Below are 19787 nucleotides of genomic sequence, written 5' to 3'. Positions count from 1 at the left end.
ATCTCACTGGCTCCCATTTCCTCTCCCTGTCTCGCTCTCTATCTCACCGGGTCCCATTCCCTCCCTCTGTCTCACTCTCTCTCTCACCGGGTCCCATTCCCTCTCCCTCTCCCTCGCTCTCTAACTCACTGTGTCCCATTCCCTCCCTCTCCCTCGCTCTCTAACTCACTGTGTCCTATTCCCTCCCTCTCCCTTGCTCTCTATCTCACCCTTTCCCATTCCCTCCCTCTGTCTCACTCTCTCTCTCACCGGGTCCCATTCCCTCTCCCTCTCCCTCGCTCTCTATCTCACCGAGTCCCATTCCCTCCCTCTCTCTCGCTCTCTATCTCAATTGGTCCCATTCCCTCTCTCTGTCTGATTCACTATCTCACTGGGTCCAATGCGCTCCCTCTGTGTCGCTCTCTCTCTCTCACCAGGTCCCATTTGCTTCCTCTGTCTCGCTCTCTATCTCACCGGGTCCCATTCCCTCCCTCTCCCTTGCTCTCTATATCACCCTGTCCCATTCCCTCTCTCTTTCTCGCTCTCTATCTAACTGGGTCCCATTCCCTCCCTCTCCCTCGCTCTCTATCTCGTCGGGTCTCATTCCCTCCCTCTTTCTTGCTTTCTATCTCACCGTTTCCCATTTCCACTCCCTCTCCCTCACTCTCTATCTCACCGTGTCCAATTCCCTCCCTCTGTCTCGCTCTCTATCTCACTGTGTCCCATTCCCTCCCTCCCCCTCACTCTCTAACTCACTGGGTCCCATTCCCTCCCTCTCTGTCTCGCTTTCTATCTCACAGTGTCCCATTCCCTCTCCCTCTCCCTCACTCTCTATTTCATCGGGTCCCATTCCCTCCCTCTCCCTCGCTCTCTATCTCACTGGGTCCCATTCCCTCCCTCTGTCTCGCTCTCTATCTACCGTGTCCCATTCCCTCTCCCTCGCTCGCTATCTCACATGGTCCCTTTCCCTCCCTCTGTCTCACTTTCTATCGCACAGGGTCCAATTCCCTCCCTCTCCCTCGTTCTCTGTCTCACCGGGTCCCATTCCCTCCCTCTCCCTCACTCGCTATCTCACCAGGTCCCATTCCCTCTCCCTCGCTCTCTCTCTCTCTATCTCACCGGGTCCCATTCCCTCCCTCTCCCTTGCTCTCTATATCACCCTGTCCCATTCCCTCTCTCTTTCTCGCTCTCTATCTAACTGGGTCCCATTCCCTGTCCCTCTCCCTCGCTCTCTGTCTCGTCGGGTCTCATTCCCTCCCTCTTTCTTGCTTTCTATCTCACCGTTTCCCATTTCCACTCCCTCTCCCTCACTCTCTATCTCACCTGGTCCCATTCCCTCCCTCTGTCTCACTTTCTATCTCACCGTGTCCCATTCCCTCCCTCTCCCACTCTCTCCATGTCACCGGGTCCCATTCTCTACCTCTCCCTTGCTCTCTCTGCCACTGGGTCCCATTCCCTCCCTCTCCCTCGCTCACTCTCTATCTCACCTGGTCCCATTCCCTCCCTCTGTCTTGCTCTCTATCTCACTGTGTCCCATTTCCTCCCTCTTCCTCACTCTCCATCTCTCCGGGTCCCATTCGCTCTCCCTCTCCCTCCCTCTCTATCTCACCGGGTCCCATTCGCTCTCCCTCTCCCTCCCTCTCTATCTCACCGGGTCCCATTCCCTCCCTCTCCCTCACTCTCTATCTCACCGGGTCCCATTCCCTCTCCCTCTCTCTCTATCTCACCGGGTCCCATTCCCTCCCTCTCCCTTGCTCTCTATCTCACTTGGTCCCATTCCCTCTCACTGTCTGACTCACTATCTCACTGGGTCCAATTCACTCCCTCTGTGTCACTCTCTCTTTCACCAGGTCCCATTCCCTCCCTCTCCCTCACTCTCTATCTCACCGGGTCCCATTCCCTCCCTCTCCCTCGCTCTCTATCTCACTTGGTCCCATTCCCTCTCACTGTCTGACTCACTATCTCACTGGGTCCAATTCACTCCCTCTGTGTCACTCTCTCACCAGGTCCCATTTCCTCACTCTGTCTCACTCTCTATCTCACCGGGTCCCATTCCCTCCCTCTCTCTATCTCACCGGGTCCCATTCCCTCCTTCTCCCTCGCTCTCTATCTCTCTGTGTCCCATTCCCTCCCTCTCTGTCTCGCTCTCTATCTCACCGTGTCCCATTCCCTCTCTCTCTCTCACTCTCTATCTCACTGGGTCCCATTCCCTCCCTCTCCCTCGCTCTCTATCTCACCGTGTCCCATTCCCTCCCTCTGTCTCCCTCTCTATCTCACTGTATCCCATTCCCTCCCTCTCCCTCAATCTCACCGGGTCCCATTCCCTCTCTCTCTGCCTTGCTCTCTACATAACTGGGTCCCATTCCCTCCGTGTGTCTCTGCCTCTCTCGGTGTTCCTGTCGCCCACCTCCCATCGCCCACTCCCCCCCCCCCCCCTCTATCTCTGAGGGTCCCTCTCGCTCGCTCCCTTTCACTTCCTGTTTCTCCGGTTTCTTCTCCAGCTCTCCCGCTTTCACAAGCTCTGTCTCTCCTTGTCCATCTCTCTATCTCTCTCTCTCTCCGTCCCACCGTTTCCCATTAGCCCTCTATCTCCCTGTCCCTCCGGCTCTCTCTCTCTCTGTCCCTCCCTCTCCCTGACTCTCTGGGTGCTTCTCCATCTCTCTCTGCCTCTCTGTGTTCAACTCCATCCCTCTCACCACCCCTCTCATCCCTCCCCCTGTCCTGCTGTGATCCCCCCTCTCTGTCTGAGTTCCTGCAGCCTTCTCTCCCACTCTCTATGCCTAGCCCGCCCCCCCCCCCCCCCCCACGTTTCTCTTTCTGTCCCTACAGATCCATCTCTCTCTGTCTCCAGGTCACTGTCCCACTCTCTTGCCCGGTCTCTCTCTCGCTCTCTTTCTGTACATTTCCTTGTTCCTCTTGCCTATCTCCCACCTCTGTCTCTATCTTTCTGCGTTCCTTCAGTTTCTCCAGTTCCTTCTCACTGTGTCCTGTCTCTCAGTGTCTTCCTCCATCTCTCTCTCTCCCTATGTCCCGGACCCCCTCGGTCTCTCTCTCCGGGTCCCTCTCCTCCTCTCTCTGTCCTTGCAGGTACCGCTCCCTTTCTCTGGTTCCTCTCTCTCTCTCTCTCTCTGTCTACCTGCCCCCCAGTGTCTCTCAGTGCACCCCAGCCCGTACCTTCTCTCTCTGTCCAGGCCCCCCCCTCCTCTCTCAGTCTCTCCAGTCCATTTCTCGTCCTTTTCCCTATTTCTGTTTTTCCGGGTTCTTCTCTATTGCTCTGTCTGTCACTCCGAGTCCCCCAGTTACTCTCTCTCCCCAATCTCTGCACACCCCCTTCCCTCTTCTCTCTGTCACTCCGGGTCCCCCATCTCTCTGTCTCCCCTGTCCATTTCCCTTTCTCTCTCTCTCTCTGATTTTCCGGATGTATATTTTTCTGTCCCTCCGCGCCTCCCTCGCACCGCTGTCTCTCTCCGGGTCCTCATACCCGCTCTTTCCAACCCCATCACCCTATCTCTCCGGGTCCCTCTCCCTATCCCACCTCCCTCTCCGGGTCTATCTCCCTTGCTCCCTCATCCCTCACGGTCCTCGCCCCCCCCCCCCTCCTTTTCCTCTCACCCATCCTCTGCCTTCTCTGTCACCCCGAGTCCCCATCTGTCACCCTCTCTGTCTCTCCGGGTCCCCCTGCCCCGTCTCTCTCTTTCTCTCTCCCCCCCCCCCCCCCCCACTCTCTGTCTGTGGCTCCCAGCACCTCTCCCCCACCGCCCCCTCCCTGCTCTCTAAGGCTCCAGTTTCCTCTCCCTCTCACTGTTTCTCCAGGTCCTCTCTGTCTTTTCCCTGCTTCCCTCTCCATCTGTCGCTCTCTCCCTGTTTCTCCGGCTCCCTCCCCCTCCCTCCTCTATGGGTCCCTCATCGCCCCCACCCTCCCCCCAAACACACAAACTCTCTCTCTCTCTCTGTCTATTGCTATCTGGGTCCCTTTCTCTGTCCCTGCCTCTACGGGGCCCTGTCCCTCTCTGTCTTTGTTTTCCTCTCGCACCCCCCCCCCCCCCCTCACATCTCCGTCTGCCTTTCCCCATTTCAGTCTCCACGGATCACTCTCCCTCATTCTTTCGCTCTTTGAGTCTGTCTTCCCCCACCCCCACCCCTCTATTCCCTTTTCCGTCTCCACGGGTCCCTCTCTCTCATCAGTTTCTCTGTCCCGCAAGATCCCTCTCACTCTGTCTCTTGGGGTCCCTGCCCCCTCTCTTTCCCAGTCTCTCTCTGTGTTCCTCTGTCCCTGCTCCACACTACACCCCCACCTCTATCCCGCCGTGTCCCTTTCCCTCGCTGCCTCTAACCCGGTCCTTCTCCATCTCTCTCCCCGTGTCAATCTTCCCCTCCCTCATCTCTCTCATCCCCGCACCCCTCTCTTTACCTCTCTGGATCCCTCTCGCTTTCCACTCTGTCTCTCCGTGTCTCTCTCTCTCTGTCTCTTTGGGTTTCTCTCCCTCTCCAGGTCTCCCTCCCTCCCTCTGGCTCCCATTCCATCTCTCTCTCTCTCTGCCTCTCCCACACCCCTCCCCTTTGCCTCTGTGGGTCCCTCTCAACTACCACTCCAGAAAGTTTGCTGTTTGATGGGAAGGTCTTCAGTTCTGCATGTGGCAGTAACCAAGATTAGATTAGACTTACAGTGTGGAAACAGGCCCTTCGGCCCAACAAGTCCACACCGACCCGCCAAAGCGCAACCCACCCATACCCCTACATATACCCCTTACCTAACACTACAGGCAATTTAGCATGGCCAATTCACCTGACCCGCACATCTTTGGATTGTGGGAGGAAACCGGAGCACCCGGAGGAAACCCACGCAGACACGGGGAGAACGTGCAAACTCCACACAGTCAGTCGCCTGAGGCGGGAATTGAACCCAGGTCCCTGGCGCTGTGAGGCAGCAGTGCTAACCACTGTGCCACCGTGCCGCCCTAAGAGGCAGGTTTTTTTTAACGCAAGTAACATTTTATTTTTCACAAATTCGTTCACAGAATGTGGGTGTCACTGGCGAGCCTAGCACTAATTGCCGAGCTGTAACTGTCCTTCAGGTAGTGGTGGTGAACTGGTTTCCTGAACTGTCCTGTGTAGGTATTCAACAATGCTGAGGGAGGGAGCTCCGGGACTTTAACCCAAAGATGCAACTCAAAGTCAGCAGGATCTGACGGAACATTCACAGTACATGTTGAATATTTGTTGGCAAGTCCCTACAGTCTGTGCCCAGGCTACGCTGTCCTAGCTTTGGCACAAGCACCCTGATGGAACGGATGACTTTGGTTTTTACCCCTCTTGAAACCTCCCCAGAGATTGGCGGAGAGTGAATGAATATTTTTTAACACGGACAGAGAGGCAGTCAGAGGTTAAGTGGGAATACGGCTTTGAGGCCACAGTCAAACAGGCCACTATGCTACTGAGTGGTAACTCAGGCTGGAAAGCCGAAGTGACCAGTTCCTGGTCCTCACACGTTTGTATGTTCAGCATGAAGATCGACAGGTTCAGACAAATGCATACCACCTCTTACCCACTACTGAAACGTCAGCTCAAGGTTGGAAAGAACAGATATGATGAGAAACAAATGACACTGAAAAATTTGAGGAGATTGAGTCATGGAACCAGGAAACATGTCCAGGCTTCCCCTTCCACTTCCCCTACAGCCCCTCCACCAAAACCACCTTTCTCTCGGTCACTCCTGGTCCCTCCCCCTCTGTTTCTTTGGGTCCATCTCTTGTTCTCTGTCTGGGTCCAGCTTCCCTGCATCCTGCCCCTCTCCAGCTCTTCCTCTATCTCTATACTCCCCCCAGACTGCCATCTCTCTGGATGCCTGTGTCTCCCCAGGTCCCCGTCTCTCTCTCTCTCTCTCTGTGTTCCTCTCTCTATTCCCCTGTCTCTGTCTGGTTTCTCTCTCTCTGGGCCCATTTTTCACTTCCTCCTTGTTCTTCCCCCCCCCCCCCCCCCCCAACGTATCTCCAGGTCCCTCTTGCCTTTTCTCTCTGGGTGCTTGCTTCTGTCTCTCTCTGTCCTTTCCCTCTCTCCCACCCTCCTGTCTCTCTGTGGCCTTACACCCCTCCACCGTCTGTCCGGGTCCCCACCTTTTCCCTGCCCTCTGTCACTCCGTGTCCCCATCTCTCAGTCTTTCCTTGTCCTTTTCTCGTTTTCTCTGTGACCCTTTTCCTTCTGGGTCACCTCACTCTGTGTCCTTCTTTCTCTCTCTCTCTTTTGTTCCATCTCTGGGACCCCTCTCTCCAGGTCCCTGTTTCTCCCCCTCTCTCTCTGTGGGATTCCCTGTGACTCTCTCCATATCCCTGTTTCTGAGTCCCACACTCTTTCTGTCCAAGGCCCTCTCCATACCTTCTTCCATGTTACCCCACACTTTCTCTCTGGGTCAGTTTTTCACCATTTCTTCGTGGCCCCCTCTCTGCCTCAATCTCCCTCCCAGTCTCACCAGGTCCTTCTCTCGTGCTTTCTCTCACTAAGTTTCAGTGTCCATCTCCATTCCTTCGTTTTCAGTCTCTCTGGGCCTCTCCCCATCTTTCTCCCTCTGTCTCTCTGGGTCCCTCCCTCCCTCTCTCAGTCTCACTTCTAATCTCTCCTTTGACTCAGCATGATTTTCTTGCAGGTCCAGGAAGCATTTTTTGGATATCTATCAAAGCAAGAGATGTAGCTCTTATTCAAGTTGGAGCTCAACTTATAGTTCTTGCTATAACAGGCCTTTTTGTGTCATTATTTAAGGTATGTGGCAAAAGCAAAAAAATACACAGACTCTGTATTTGTCCTTTATGTAGTGTTTAATATCTTCAATTTTAACAAAGAGATTTGAAACTGTAGAAATATTTTACTTAGTCTAGCTGCACCATTTAGTCAAAATTGACCAGAGCTTGTTGCTACATATAGAGCACACTGCATTATTATAATAGCCAAAAAAATTATACATATCCATTTAAACAAATCTCAAAATCTGAATTAGCTCAAAAACAAATAATTAATTCAAACAGTCCAGGTCAACTAACTGTGCTACTAAAAGTAGACACACACAGTATATAACATTGCACATTAAATTTCTCTTAGCAAGATAATTGTGAAGTACAGATTAATAATGGGAAGTGTCATCGCAGTTCTTTGAGAAGGCTGCCAGCAGCATTCCAAATATTTGTGCCCATTATTCTCAGGACAAAGTATTATTTTAGTGCACAAAAAAAAGCTAACAAGTGTTATGAAATTGAAGGCATGTACTGTACCTTAGAGAGTGTGAATGTTGTTTTGCATTGAGAGCTTACAAGCACCTGTGGTATGTCTAGCTAGCAGTCTCAGAGTGTACTGGAAAATTGAAAATATGTAACATTTGGCTGTGAAATAGATACCTGAATTGGTTGCTGTTTTCACAACAATTCAAATTTAACCAGTTTAAATTATGCCCCAGGATACTAAAACCTGAATTTATTGTTTTTGCCAACCTCGAACCAATGAGATGATCTGATGTTTTGGGTATAAAAAAAAGCAAGCATTTTGAATGTTAGACAGAGAGTAACTGCCATCAAGAAAGACTGCCATTCAAAAAACATTCTCTGTCAAAGGTCCCTTTTTCATACGAAACATCTTTGCAGTAAAAGACAGAAGACAATCCAGGGAGATCTCCAGCTGAACAGAGGACGACACCAGAGAAGATAGCAACTGTGTGGTTTTGAAATTAAGTTGATGTAATTTTAATACAGGTTTTTATTAGAACAGTATATTGTTATAGGGTTGGAGGCAGATAACATGCAGTTAAGAGAAATGGGGGCTTAGAGTGGTGATAGTTGTTGTTTAGTGTTAACTTTTAGAGTTAAGGAATAAATTGATATTACTGTTCTTTAAATAGTGGAATTTGGGACTTCTCAGTCATTCATACTTTAACAGATTACGAGGCGAAGTGAGCTTTCCTGCCGTGTCATAACACAAGTTTAACCATAAGTTGCTCCAAGTGTAGTGTATTTCTCAGGAAACACCATCGTAGGGATGTGACTTCCTGAGGGACAAATGTAATATTGAGAGCCATTTATAGTCACTTAGCAGTCAAGCAGTTACTTTCCCTCCAACTCAAATTTCTTTATCTGAGCACATGTTGTTTAAAATTAATTGGAAGATGAATTGTTACTGTAAGGCACTTTTTCTGCTTAATATTTAGCAGTGCATGTCATGATAAAGTATTAGCAATGATCTAGGATTGGAGGTCTGAAAAGCTGTTCCAAAAATATAATACTCTCTTTGCAATTGTCAAGTCCTTGTTGAATATTTCCCATAGTAGCAGGGATAAATGTTTGCTTCTTCAAAACAGAACTTGCTACTCTATTCCACAGTTCTGGGTTGTATTGAGTACTTCCAATGATAAAGTCTGTGATTGCCGGACAGAAGAACAGAAGAGGAAATAATTCATTGAAGAAACTTCATCAGTACCACATATTTCACCTGCTGCCACGGTGATTACCCCAACTGGTTATTGTATATGAAATACTGTACCGTTTTTTTACTATCATACTGATATAAGCTTTCATCAGCCTGGCAAGCTCCACTACCTGTGAACCAAAACAAAATGCAATTAAAAAGGCATAAATGTAAATTGGAGTGTTGTATATTTAACTGCTTTATCCTACAATATATTTGAAAAAGTGGGATTAAAAGTCTAATGATTACCATGAAAACATTGAGGATTATCGTGAAAACCTATCTGGTTAATGAATGTGCTTCAGGGAAGAAAATTTGCCAATCTTACCTTGTCTGGCCTAAATGTGACTTCTGACCCACAATGTGGTTGATTCTGAATTGTCCTCTTGGCAATTAGGGATGTGCAACACATACTGGCCTAGCCAGTGATGTCCACATCTTGTGAATAAATTTAAAATCATTAAGAAGACACTTCTAGCTGTGCATCACACTGTTGCCATTGCTTCTTAGCTTTTTGACTACCTCAAGACACTTCGCAGGAATATATGCATGACACTGAGTCATATAAACAGCTACTAGGTTAGGTGACAGAAAGCTACAGGTCAAAGAGGCTGTCTTCAAGGAGAACGTAAAGTAGCCAAAGCAACAGCAGATGAAATTTAATGCTGGAACATTTTGGGAGGAATTTACACAATGAATGGAAGATCTTTAGGGAGTACCGAGGAACAACGGGACCTTGGTTTTTAAGACCATAAACTCCTAAAGAGGTCAGCACTATAGACAGGGTGGTGAGGAAAGCATTCATTAACTGGGGCAGAGACTATAGGACCTGGGAAGTCTTGTTGCAACTTTATAGAGCATAGGTTAGGTCACAGATGGGACACTGTATGTATTTCCGATTGCCAGAATGTTGGCAGGGCACAGTTGCACTGGAAAGGGTATAGATTCAGCAGGATATTGCCTGAGATAGAAAACCTCAGTTATAAGGAGAGACTGCTTAGGCTGGGTTTGTTTTCCTTGGAGTAGAGTGAGGAGGGATCTGACTGAGGGTAGATTGAGTGAACCTTTCCCCATGGCAGTAGAGTCTAATACCAATGGGCATACATTTAAGGTAAGGAGTAAGTGGTTTAGAGAGGATCTGAAAAAGGTTTGTTGTCACCTTACTGGTGGTGAAACTATGGATCGTGCTGTCTGAGAGGGTAGTGGAGGCAGTTACTCTCATCTGGGGATGAGCATTTAAACTGCCAGGCCATAGGCTATAGCCTACTAAGTGCAGGTAAATGAGATGAATATAGTTTGGAGTTTGTTGGTTGGCATAGACACAAGGAACGGAAGGCCCTGTTGCTATGCTGCATGACCCTAGGAAGGGGAGGCAGAAAATTATTTCAGAGCTCAGAGCACACATGACTGAAGGCAGAGCTATCTATAGTGAAGCAATTAAAATTGAGGATTCACAGTGGTCAGAGCTATTGGAGTCAGAGATGTGTAAAAATAAGCATGAGATTTTTAAAAGTCAAGAGCTTGCCTAACTGCGAGCTGATGCATATCATCGGCTTAAGCACAGTAGGGGAATGGGTTTTGCGAAAAGCTCAGACACAGGTGGTACATCTTTGCCGACCTCAAGTTTGAGAGGTTAGAACATGGAGAACCAGTCAGGAGTGCATTGGAATAGTCAGGTTCGAGCCAATTAAGCCTCGGATGAGGGGTTCAGCAGTAGATGAGCTGAGTCACGGTTTGGGTGATATGTCTGATGTTTATAAGAGGCAATTTTAATAATAGCAGAAATGAGACCAAGCACTCAGCCTGTAATCAAACAGAAACAAAAATCCATACGACTCATTAATGTCCTTTAGCAAAGGAACTCTGATAACCTTACTTGGTCTGACAGTCCTGCGATCCCAGAACCATAGGAATTCAATTGCCTCAACTGTATTGACCTAGAAAGCTATGTTGTGCCAAACCACTGTTGAAATTTAAAAAGGAAAAAAACTGGATTGATACAAATAAAATGACAACAACACACTCCTCCAATGACCCTGCAAATGACTCCTTGCTAAAATATAGGGGGCTTGTGTCAAAATTGGGAGAACTGTCCCACAAACTAATCAAGCAATAGCCTGACTTTGTGTTTAAGGTTTGACACCGTATGGATAACTATGCTCTGGACACGCCCACACCCTAGAGCATGGTCCTGTCCCAATGACAGCAAATTTCCACCAAAAGAGGCAGAACAAGTCAGCAAGGAGATTGTTCTGGAGTTTTCAACATTAGGGAAGCTCATGGCATTAGACAAAAAGTGGGCATAGAAACCTTATGAGCATTACCTACCAAAAGCACAGAATGTATTCAGGATAGGGGTCTTCTTATCATTGCCAACAATTGTTTGAAAACACCATGACTTCGCAAGGACATAGCTGCTAGATTCTACATCTACAATAAGTTGCAACAAGAGGGAGCTAACCAATCTATTTGATCCCACCTCAATCTGATGAAACTACAACACAGGACTTCTTGCATGCCAAACAGCAACTACAGCGCACAATGGACAAGAACACTGATTCACCAGGTAGAACAAAGCCTTGCAGTCTTATGGCAGCTGGATGATGGACAATTAAACAACTAACTGGAGGAGGACAATCCATAAACTGAAAAGACAAGGCTGAAGTATTTGCACCAATTTCTGTTAGAATTTTACGGATGATTTATCTCTGCTTCCTTCAGTGATCTTCAGCATTGTCTGATCTTCAGACAACTCAATTCACATCACTTGAGATTAAGAAGTGGCTGAAGGCACTGGATACTGAAAAGGCTATAAAGCCCATCAACATTGCAGCAATGGTTCTTAAGACATGAGATTCCAGGACATGCCACAATCTAACCAAGTTGTTTCAACACAGCTATATCATCAGTTTCCCAGAAATATGGAAAATTCCCCACTTATGTACTGTACAAAAAAAACAGAACAAATCCAACCCTGCTGGTTTCCAATGTGGCCAGTCTACTGTCAATCATCAAGGGTACATGGGAATGTGAAATTTCAAACATCAGATTAACCATAATCATATTGAATGGTTGAGCAAGCTCGAGGGACCAGATGGCCTACACCTGCTCCCAATTCTTATTTTCTGAATTTGTAGAGGCACAGTGCTGAAAGGGATCACTGTCAATTCTGTTGTGACTCTGTTCACCGAGCTGAGAATTTGTGTTGCAGACGTTTCGTCCCCTGTCTAGGTGACATCCTCAGTGCTTGGGAGCCTCCTGTGAAGCGCTTCTGTGATCTTTCCTCCGGCATTTATAGTGGTTTGTATCTGCCACTTCCGGTTGTCAGTTCCAGCTGTCCGCTGCAGTGGCCGGTATATTGGGTCCAGGTCGATATGCTTATTGATTGAATCTGTGGATGAGTGCCATGCCTTTAGGAATTCCCTGGCTGTTCTCTGTTTGGCTTGTCCTATAATAGTAGTGTTGTCCCAGTCAAACTCATGTTTCTTGTCGTCTGCGTGTGTGGCTACTAAGGATAGCTGGTCGTGTCGTTTCGTGGCTAGTTGGTGTTCATGGATGCAGATCATTAGCTGTCTTCCTGTTTGTCCTATGTAATGTTTTGCGCAGTCCTTGCATGGGATTTTGTACACTACATTGGTTTTGCTCATGCTGGGTGAGTTGGGTCCTGGTGAGTTGTTGTCTGAGAGCGGCTGTTGGTTTGTGTGCTGTTATGAGTCCTCGTGGTCGTAGTAGGTTGGCTGTCAGTTCAGAAATGTTCTTGATGTATGGTAGTGTGGCTAGTCCTTTGGGTAGCGGCATGTCCTCATTCCGTTGTCTTTCCCTTAGACATCTGTTGATGAAATTGCGGGGGTATCTGTTTTTGGCGAATACGTTGTAGAGGTGTTCTTCTTCCTCTTTTTGCAGTTCTGGTGTACTGCAGTGTGTTGTGGCCCTTTTGAATTGTGTCTTGATGCAACTTCTTTTGTGTGTGTTGGGTGGTTGCTTTCGTAGTTCAGGACTTGGTCTGTGTGTGTGATTTTCCTGTATACCTTTGTGGTGAATTCGCTGTTCAGTGTTCTCTGTACCATCATGTCTAGGAATGGGAGCTGGTTGTCTTTTTCTTCCTCTCTAGTGAATCGGATTCCTGAGAGTGTGGTAGAGACAGGACAAAACATCTGCAACACAAATTCCCAGCTCGGCGAACAGAGCCACAACAACGAGCACACGAGCTACAAATCTTCTCACAAACTTTGAACTGTCAATACTATCAAACAGCTGAAAATGTGTTGCTGGAATCCTGATGAAGGGCTCTGCCTGAAACGTTGAATTTCCTGTTCCTTGGATGCTGCCTGACCTGCTTTAACCAGCAACACATTTTCAGCTCTGATCTCCAGCATCTGCAGACCTCACTTTTTACTCAATACTATCAAACAGCACTTACTCAGCAACAACCTGCTTAGTAATGCTCAGTTTGAATTCCACCAGAGCCACTCAGCTCCTGCTCTCATGCCTCGGTCCAAACATGGACAGAAGAGCTGAGCTCAACAGGTGAAGTAAGAGTGACTGCCTATAACATCAAAATAGCATTTGACCAAATGGAGCCTTAAGGACTCCTGGCAAAGTTGCAATCAATAGGATTCTGGGAGAAAACCCATCATTCATTGGACTCTTGTTTGAAGTCAAACAACTTAGTTCTAGAACATCATTGCAAGTATTCTTCAGGGTAGTGAGCTCGGCCCATCTATCTGGAGCTATTTCATTAATGAGCCTCTTAGCAACAGAAGATGGGAATGCTACTGAAGATTGCACAATGCTCAGCATCATTTGTGACTCCTCAGATGCTGAACATTCAGGCTTGGGCTGGTAAACTGCCCATTACATTTGCACCTGCAAGTGTTCTGACATCTTGAGAGCAAATGGGACTTCATTCAAGGCTTTTTAGCTCAGAAGTAGAGACACTTTACTACAAGAGCCCAACATTATGCAGATTTTTTTTAATCAACCTGTTCATGGATGTTATTACACATCAAGGCCTTCTGGCTCAGGTTTTGGAATATTACAACGACACCATAAGATTGCTTTACAGTGCTATGGAGATAGGTTTTAATTAACCCTTTCAGATATGTTACAATGTACCTCTGGAACAGGTGGGACTTGAACTCCAGCCTCCTGCTTCAGAACTAGGGACTCTACAACCGTTCCACAATAACCCTCAACAGCACTGTGGATATTGATTGTTCAACCACCTGTATGGAGATGTTATTACACACCTCTGAAGCTGGTGAGATAAATACCCAGGTCTCCTTGCTCAGATACAGGGACATTACCACCATGTCTCAAAACCACTCTAAGCAAGGAAAATACTGGGTAAACTGTGGATAATTTCTTATCAACCTCTCCAGAGACGTTATTATTCGCCTCTTGAGCAATTGCGACTTTTCTTTGAAAATATTCACTCATGGAACATGGGCAATGCTGGCTGGGCAGCATTTACTGCCCACTCCTAATTGCCCTTGAGATAGTGGTGGTGAGTTGCCTTCTTCAACTGTTGCAGTCCATATGAGACTTTGCAGCTATTGCTGGGCCATTTCAAAGAATCCCTACAGTGTGGAAGCAAGCCATTTGGCCCATCGAGTCTCTGAAGAGCATCCCACCCAGATCCCTCCTCTTCGTCTATCCTGCATTTCGCAAGGCTAACCTACATAATGCTGGCCACTACAGAAAATTCAGCATGGATTCTGGATTAGTGGTGCTGGAAAAGCACAGTAGTTCAGAACCATCTGAGGAGCAGTAAAATCGACGTTTCGGGCAAAAAGCCCTTCATCAGGAATACAGGCAGAGAGCCTGAAGGGTGGAGAGATAAATGAAAGGAGGGTGGGGGTGGGGAGAAAGTAGCATTGAGTACAATAGATGAGTGGGGGAGTCCTCTTGCAAGGATGCCTGCCTTGAAGAAGTTTTCCTCCTCTCTCTACAAGAATCTCAGGGAGTTCCTCTCCCACTGCAACTCCCAGGTCATTTCCTCTGCCCTGAAGCTCTTATCTTCTTTTCCACCTATCCACCCTGACCTATCACCTTCATCCCCTCCCCCACTCACCTATTGTACTCTATGCTACTTTCTCCCCACTCCCACCCTCCTCTCATTTATCTCTCCACCCTTCAGGCTCTCTGCCTATATTCCTGATGAAGGGCTTTTGCCCGAAATGTCGATTTTCCTGCTCCTCAGATGCTGCCTGAACTGCTGTGCTTTTCCAGCACCACTAATCCAGAATCTGGTTTCCAGCATCTGCAGTCATTGTTTTTAATCTAGAAAATTCAGCATGGCCAATCTACCTAATCTTTGAACTGTGGGAGGAAACTGGAGCACTTGCAGAAATTCCACACAGATCCAGGGAGAATGAGCAAACTCCAGATAGTTGCCTGAGGCTGGGACTGAACCCAACCCAAGTGCTAACCACCAAGCGACTGAGCTGCTCTTTTCCAAGGGCAGTTGAGAGTCAGCAACCCGTTGCTGTGGGTCTGCAGTCACATGTAGGCCAGATCAGGTGAGGATCGCAGATTTACCTCCTCTCAGAATATTAATTAGCCAGAAACAGTTTTTTTCTCCCATCAGTCAACAATGGTCATCAGTAGATTCTTAATTCCAGATTCATTTTTATTGAGTTAAAATTTCATCATCTGCCATGCTGGGATTCGAACCAGTGTCCCCAGAACACTTGCTGCAGTATTAATCCAGAAACTCCACTAATACGACTAAACCAGCACCTCCAACCTGAACACAGGCCTCCTGACAGAGTTGTAGAGACTCTTCCATTGCACCACATGATCCCTGTGATTTTAAAAAAATAATTAATTTTTCCAGTCAACCTGCTCAGATTTGTTATAAGACACTTTTTTGGTAGCTGCAACTTGAACCCAGGCCTCCCAGTCCATGGGATAGGGACACTGTCACTGTGCCACAAGATCCCTTAATATACTAACACCATGTAGACTGCAGCTGTTCACAAAAGTGGCTCATCACCATTTTCTGAACAGCAATTAGTGACGGCATTAAATACTGCACTAGCTAATGACACGCACAATCCATGAAAGAATGAAATAAAAATAATATTCCATTCATTAACTGGACATGGGTGATCATTTATCACTTCAGTGAGATCGGCTTGGATATTTAATAAGTGAGGCAAGGAGAGAAAGGGGAGGCCCAGTGCTTGGGGAGAGAGAACAATGTACACTACCTTTTGTCAGAAGTACAATTTGTGTGATCAGCAATTAAGCGGGTTGGTTCAGTTCAATTAACATGAAAAGTGGGGTACCACAGGTAATATAATGCTCCATCCTTGTGGGCACAACAATTGAAAGCATTCCATTGGCTTTAATAACTAATCCAATGAAAATGTAACTTAGCTCTTAATGTCAATACACAGTCAGAAATCATGAAAGCCTAAACTGAAGTAGCAAAAATCTTGTTTCGGTTCTGTCACTAAAGTTATAAATTAAATGGCACTTAGCAACAGATGGAGTTGACGGATTTTACTGAACCCTTTCTCTGTTCCCATCCACTTCTTGGATTTCATTAAAAATACTGGAGACTTCATCTGGCCCACTGTGCCTTGTTCACATCTTTGAGAGTTGTTCAGGATAGACCCACACTCCAGCTGCTTTCTCATCGATCTTTCTGATATTTAATTGGAGTAAACAGTGTTGGTTTTGTGATCCTGATGAGATTGAAAGCAGCTACACGGGCCGCTAAGTGCATGGTTCTCTTGTGTCTCCCATAGAGTTCCTAACAAACCCCTGTAGCACGTGTCAGGGTAGGGGTATAATTACCTTCAAATCCCATGCATCTGTCTCTCCTGCAATCTCCACCTTTTCATTCTCCATTTTGTCCTCAATCGTCTTTGGCCTAGTCTACTGGTGGATACACAGCTGGCAATTGCCATCACTACTGGTGCTGCTAACAGTAATAAGGAGCTTCTTTCCTAGTTCGCTTTCAGCAGACATGACCCTGGAATCTTGAATACCCAGGAGAGGTTGGGATTTTGGCTTAAGTACTGAAGAGCACTTAATACTATCAGGTCACTTCCATGAAATTGATGAGAACGTCCTGCCAGTACCATCATCAGTGGGTAAGAACCCTGTCAGGTTCATTAAACCTTTGTTCCACATCAATACTAGGAATCCAGGAGCTTTGGAACAAATTGCATCATTTCTGCCCTTGCTGGACCAGAGGTCAACATCTCAGCTGAGACTGGGAATCTATGTGGTACGGCTATTTAATTCAACTGTACACTTGGGCCTTTCGTTCCAGAGCCAATATAAACCAAAGTGCCACTTTCCCATGATCTGAAATTCTGTTTCTCTTTCCAAAGATGCTTGCAGACCAGCTGGATATTTAGTATTCCTCATTTTTGTTAATTACCTTCAGTTTAATGTAATAACTGATCTATTATTTTGTACCAATGAGCAATGTATTTGTTATGTTTAAACGAACGAAGAAACACACTATCTCCTAATACAGGTAAGGAAAAGAAAAGGGATGCCCCTGAATCACTTCTGGGTCAAACATCAGATGAATCTGACAAACTCTGGAACTACAAGTGTCTTGTTTTTACTTTATTTCTGTCATGCTATGTTAAAAACTCAATAAAAGACCAAAACGCCTTTAAACAATAATCTGTAAATGCAATAACAAGTATTCAATTTAATTCATTTACAATCCAGGATTTGCTTACCTCTGTAGTGTCAAATAGCAATTCCCTTTCATCCACCACTATTTTATACACAGTTGACTGAGGGGCTCCGAATGACTGGATATTTTCATATGGGAAAATCTCCAGTGGTTTGGCCTCTCCGCGTTTGTAGACAGAAACTGATGCAGCACAAACTCCGAGCCAGAGCTCTTGTGGGAAACCACCTTCTCTGCACTGCAAAAAAAAGAGATGAGGATGAATCTATTCTGTCTGTTTCATAAACTAAGGAAAGGAAAAGAATTTTTGGAGTGTTAAAAAGTTTGACAATACAGGGAAAGGAAACTTGACCAAATTAAATGACTAACACTGGATTCGCAACACAGTGAAATGAAAACATACAACGCACCTTAAAATTGCTCAGTTGTTTATAACTAGATTTCACAAATAACTCATTTTGACAAGGAAGTTCCTAACTTAAACAAAAGCTCATAACTTAATATTTATATTCCAACTTTAGCAGAGCACTGATAAACTACAAGGCAATCTAATTAATATCTACAATCTGAACCCTCCAATCATCAACCCTCCCATTCATACATTGACAGACAGACACAGTTAAGGGATAAACTGATAAAGAATCATAAGTTCCCAGTTTGATAAGCATTTCAACAATGGATACCAAGCGTTTATGAAATCCAATAGGTTGAATAACAGGCTTGTAGGGTTGCATCTTAGTTGAATTCTAAAATTACTGATCAATGCAAACAGCTTCATAAGACCTCTGGTGACTTTTCCTGAGTTTTTATAGACTGGGGTGCTTCACTCAGGATTTTCAGTAAGTCAATAACCGGAGATAGCCAGTGAGAACAAAAACAAAAACCTAGTCATGCAGCTTCCAAAGTAGCACTGTGTCTACTGTCCAGAAACCTAGTTAAAGCTAGCTCACCCTTTAGTTCCTCCTTTGTTTCCAACATTCTCTACGGTTTGCTGGCCAGCACAATCCTCTCTTGACTGAGCAATTCAACATCCAACCAGCTGCCAATCCTTGAGCATAATGATATCTTGCTGTCAGCTCAGCTCCTGTGTTCTGAGAGCAGTAATTAACCTACATTATCTTTCCACGCTGGTTCCTGACAACAAACATCAGTCTTTTGCTCTGTCTTCTGAAATAAACTTAATTCTCAACTGCAACTCATTGCTCAAACCAAAAATGATTAAAAATAAAAGGAAAACAATGATGGGCTCCACAAAAGGTAGCAGAGTGAAAAAGCTATAATTCAGTAAAACCAGACTTGTTTCATGCTTTACACTGAAATGACCATTAGCTGGGTCTGAACAATCTGGAACAAATAGCAGCTAAATGTTGTTAATTTAATTAAAATGTGCTTTCTGGAAGAGCTATGATTGCTTAGATGGTGTCATGCATTTGACGTAAGGCATGTTACATTTAAAGCAACCGTTGCATGGACCTCAATAAAATGAACTCACATATCATGCTTGCACCTACCTCCACATCAAATAGAGTTGAGCCATATCCAGGCCATTCATTGATCAGAGCCATGTATTTAATCATGACCAGTTCTTGGGTCATTCCTTGCATCTTTTTCCACTTGTCAATAATACTGGTTCGGGTTGCTGAAATCTCCTCCTTCACCCACATGTCGATCATCTGCTGATCCTCAGACTTCATCCTGCTGACAGAACCACCTCGGAAGCTCCGCCTCAACGTTCCCTCAAAGAAGCTAGATCTCTTTTTGTCATTTCGGTCAGCAGAAGGAGCAAAGGTCCGAGCTGATTTTGTGATTCGTACCTTCAATCTCTCAACTGGGAACACCTCTTCCATTTCTGGAATGGCGAGGTGTAGGGTATAATCTCCCTGCAGAAATTGAAATCGCAAGGCAGCAAAATATTGAAGAGTTTCTTCAGGGGCAGGATAGTGACCGTGAATGACAGCCTCATGAGCCTAATGGTCAAAATAAACAAAAGAAAATTAAAATTTAAAGAAAATTGTATTGTGCGTTAATTGAACAACTATAACCTTCGATAGTCATAAAAAATTAGAACATAGAACATAGAAGGATACAGCGCAGTACAGGCCCTTCGGCCCTCGATGTTGCGCCGACCGAATCCTACCTAACCTATACTAGCCCAATAACTTCCAAATGCCTATCCAATGCCCGCTTAAATGACCATAAAGAAGGAGAGTTCACCACTGATACGGGCAGGGCATTCCATGAACTCACAACCCGCTGTGTGAAGAATGTACCCCTAACATCTGTCCTATACCTACCACCCCTTAATTTAAAGCTATGTCCCCTAGTAACACCTGACTCCATTAGCGGTAAAAGGTTCTTAGTATCTACCCTATCTAAACCCCTAATCATCTTATACACTTCTATCAGATCTCCCCTAAACCTTCTCTTCTCCAATGAGAACAGCCCCAAGTGCCTCAGCCTTTCCTCATAAGATTTTCCTACCATTCCAGGCAACATCCTGGTAAACCTCCTCTGCACTCGTTCTAAAGCTTCCACATCCTTCCTATAGTATGGCGACCAAAACTGCACACAATACTCCAGATGAGGCCTCACCAGAGTCTTATACAACTGCAACATGACCTCAGGACTCCGGAACTCAATTCCTCTGCCAATAAAGCCCAGTACACCATATGCCTTCCTCACAGCACTATTTACCTGGGTG

The 19787-nt window shown here is 46.2% G+C and overlaps 1 protein-coding gene across 1 annotated transcript in view; it reads right to left on the bottom strand.

The window, feature by feature from the left end:
• Nucleotides 1-6791: 6791 nt before the first annotated feature.
• Nucleotides 6792-19787, bottom strand: part of myo10 (myosin X) — a 338767-nt gene continuing 325771 nt past the window's right edge. The window contains exons 39-41 of the mRNA XM_060824560.1: nucleotides 18598-19053; nucleotides 17133-17324; nucleotides 6792-8552 (exon numbers count right to left, since the gene is read on the bottom strand). Coding sequence (XP_060680543.1) covers nucleotides 8442-8552; nucleotides 17133-17324; nucleotides 18598-19053 — 759 coding nt within the window. The 3' untranslated portion in view covers nucleotides 6792-8441. The remainder of the gene's footprint in view (nucleotides 8553-17132; nucleotides 17325-18597; nucleotides 19054-19787) is intronic.

Source organism: Hemiscyllium ocellatum, chromosome 5, assembly GCF_020745735.1.
Source record: "Hemiscyllium ocellatum isolate sHemOce1 chromosome 5, sHemOce1.pat.X.cur, whole genome shotgun sequence".
Classification (NCBI taxonomy): Eukaryota; Metazoa; Chordata; class Chondrichthyes; order Orectolobiformes; family Hemiscylliidae; genus Hemiscyllium; species Hemiscyllium ocellatum.
The sequence above is the reverse complement of the archived record's forward strand: the minus strand, read 5'-3'. Positions and strand labels throughout refer to the sequence as shown.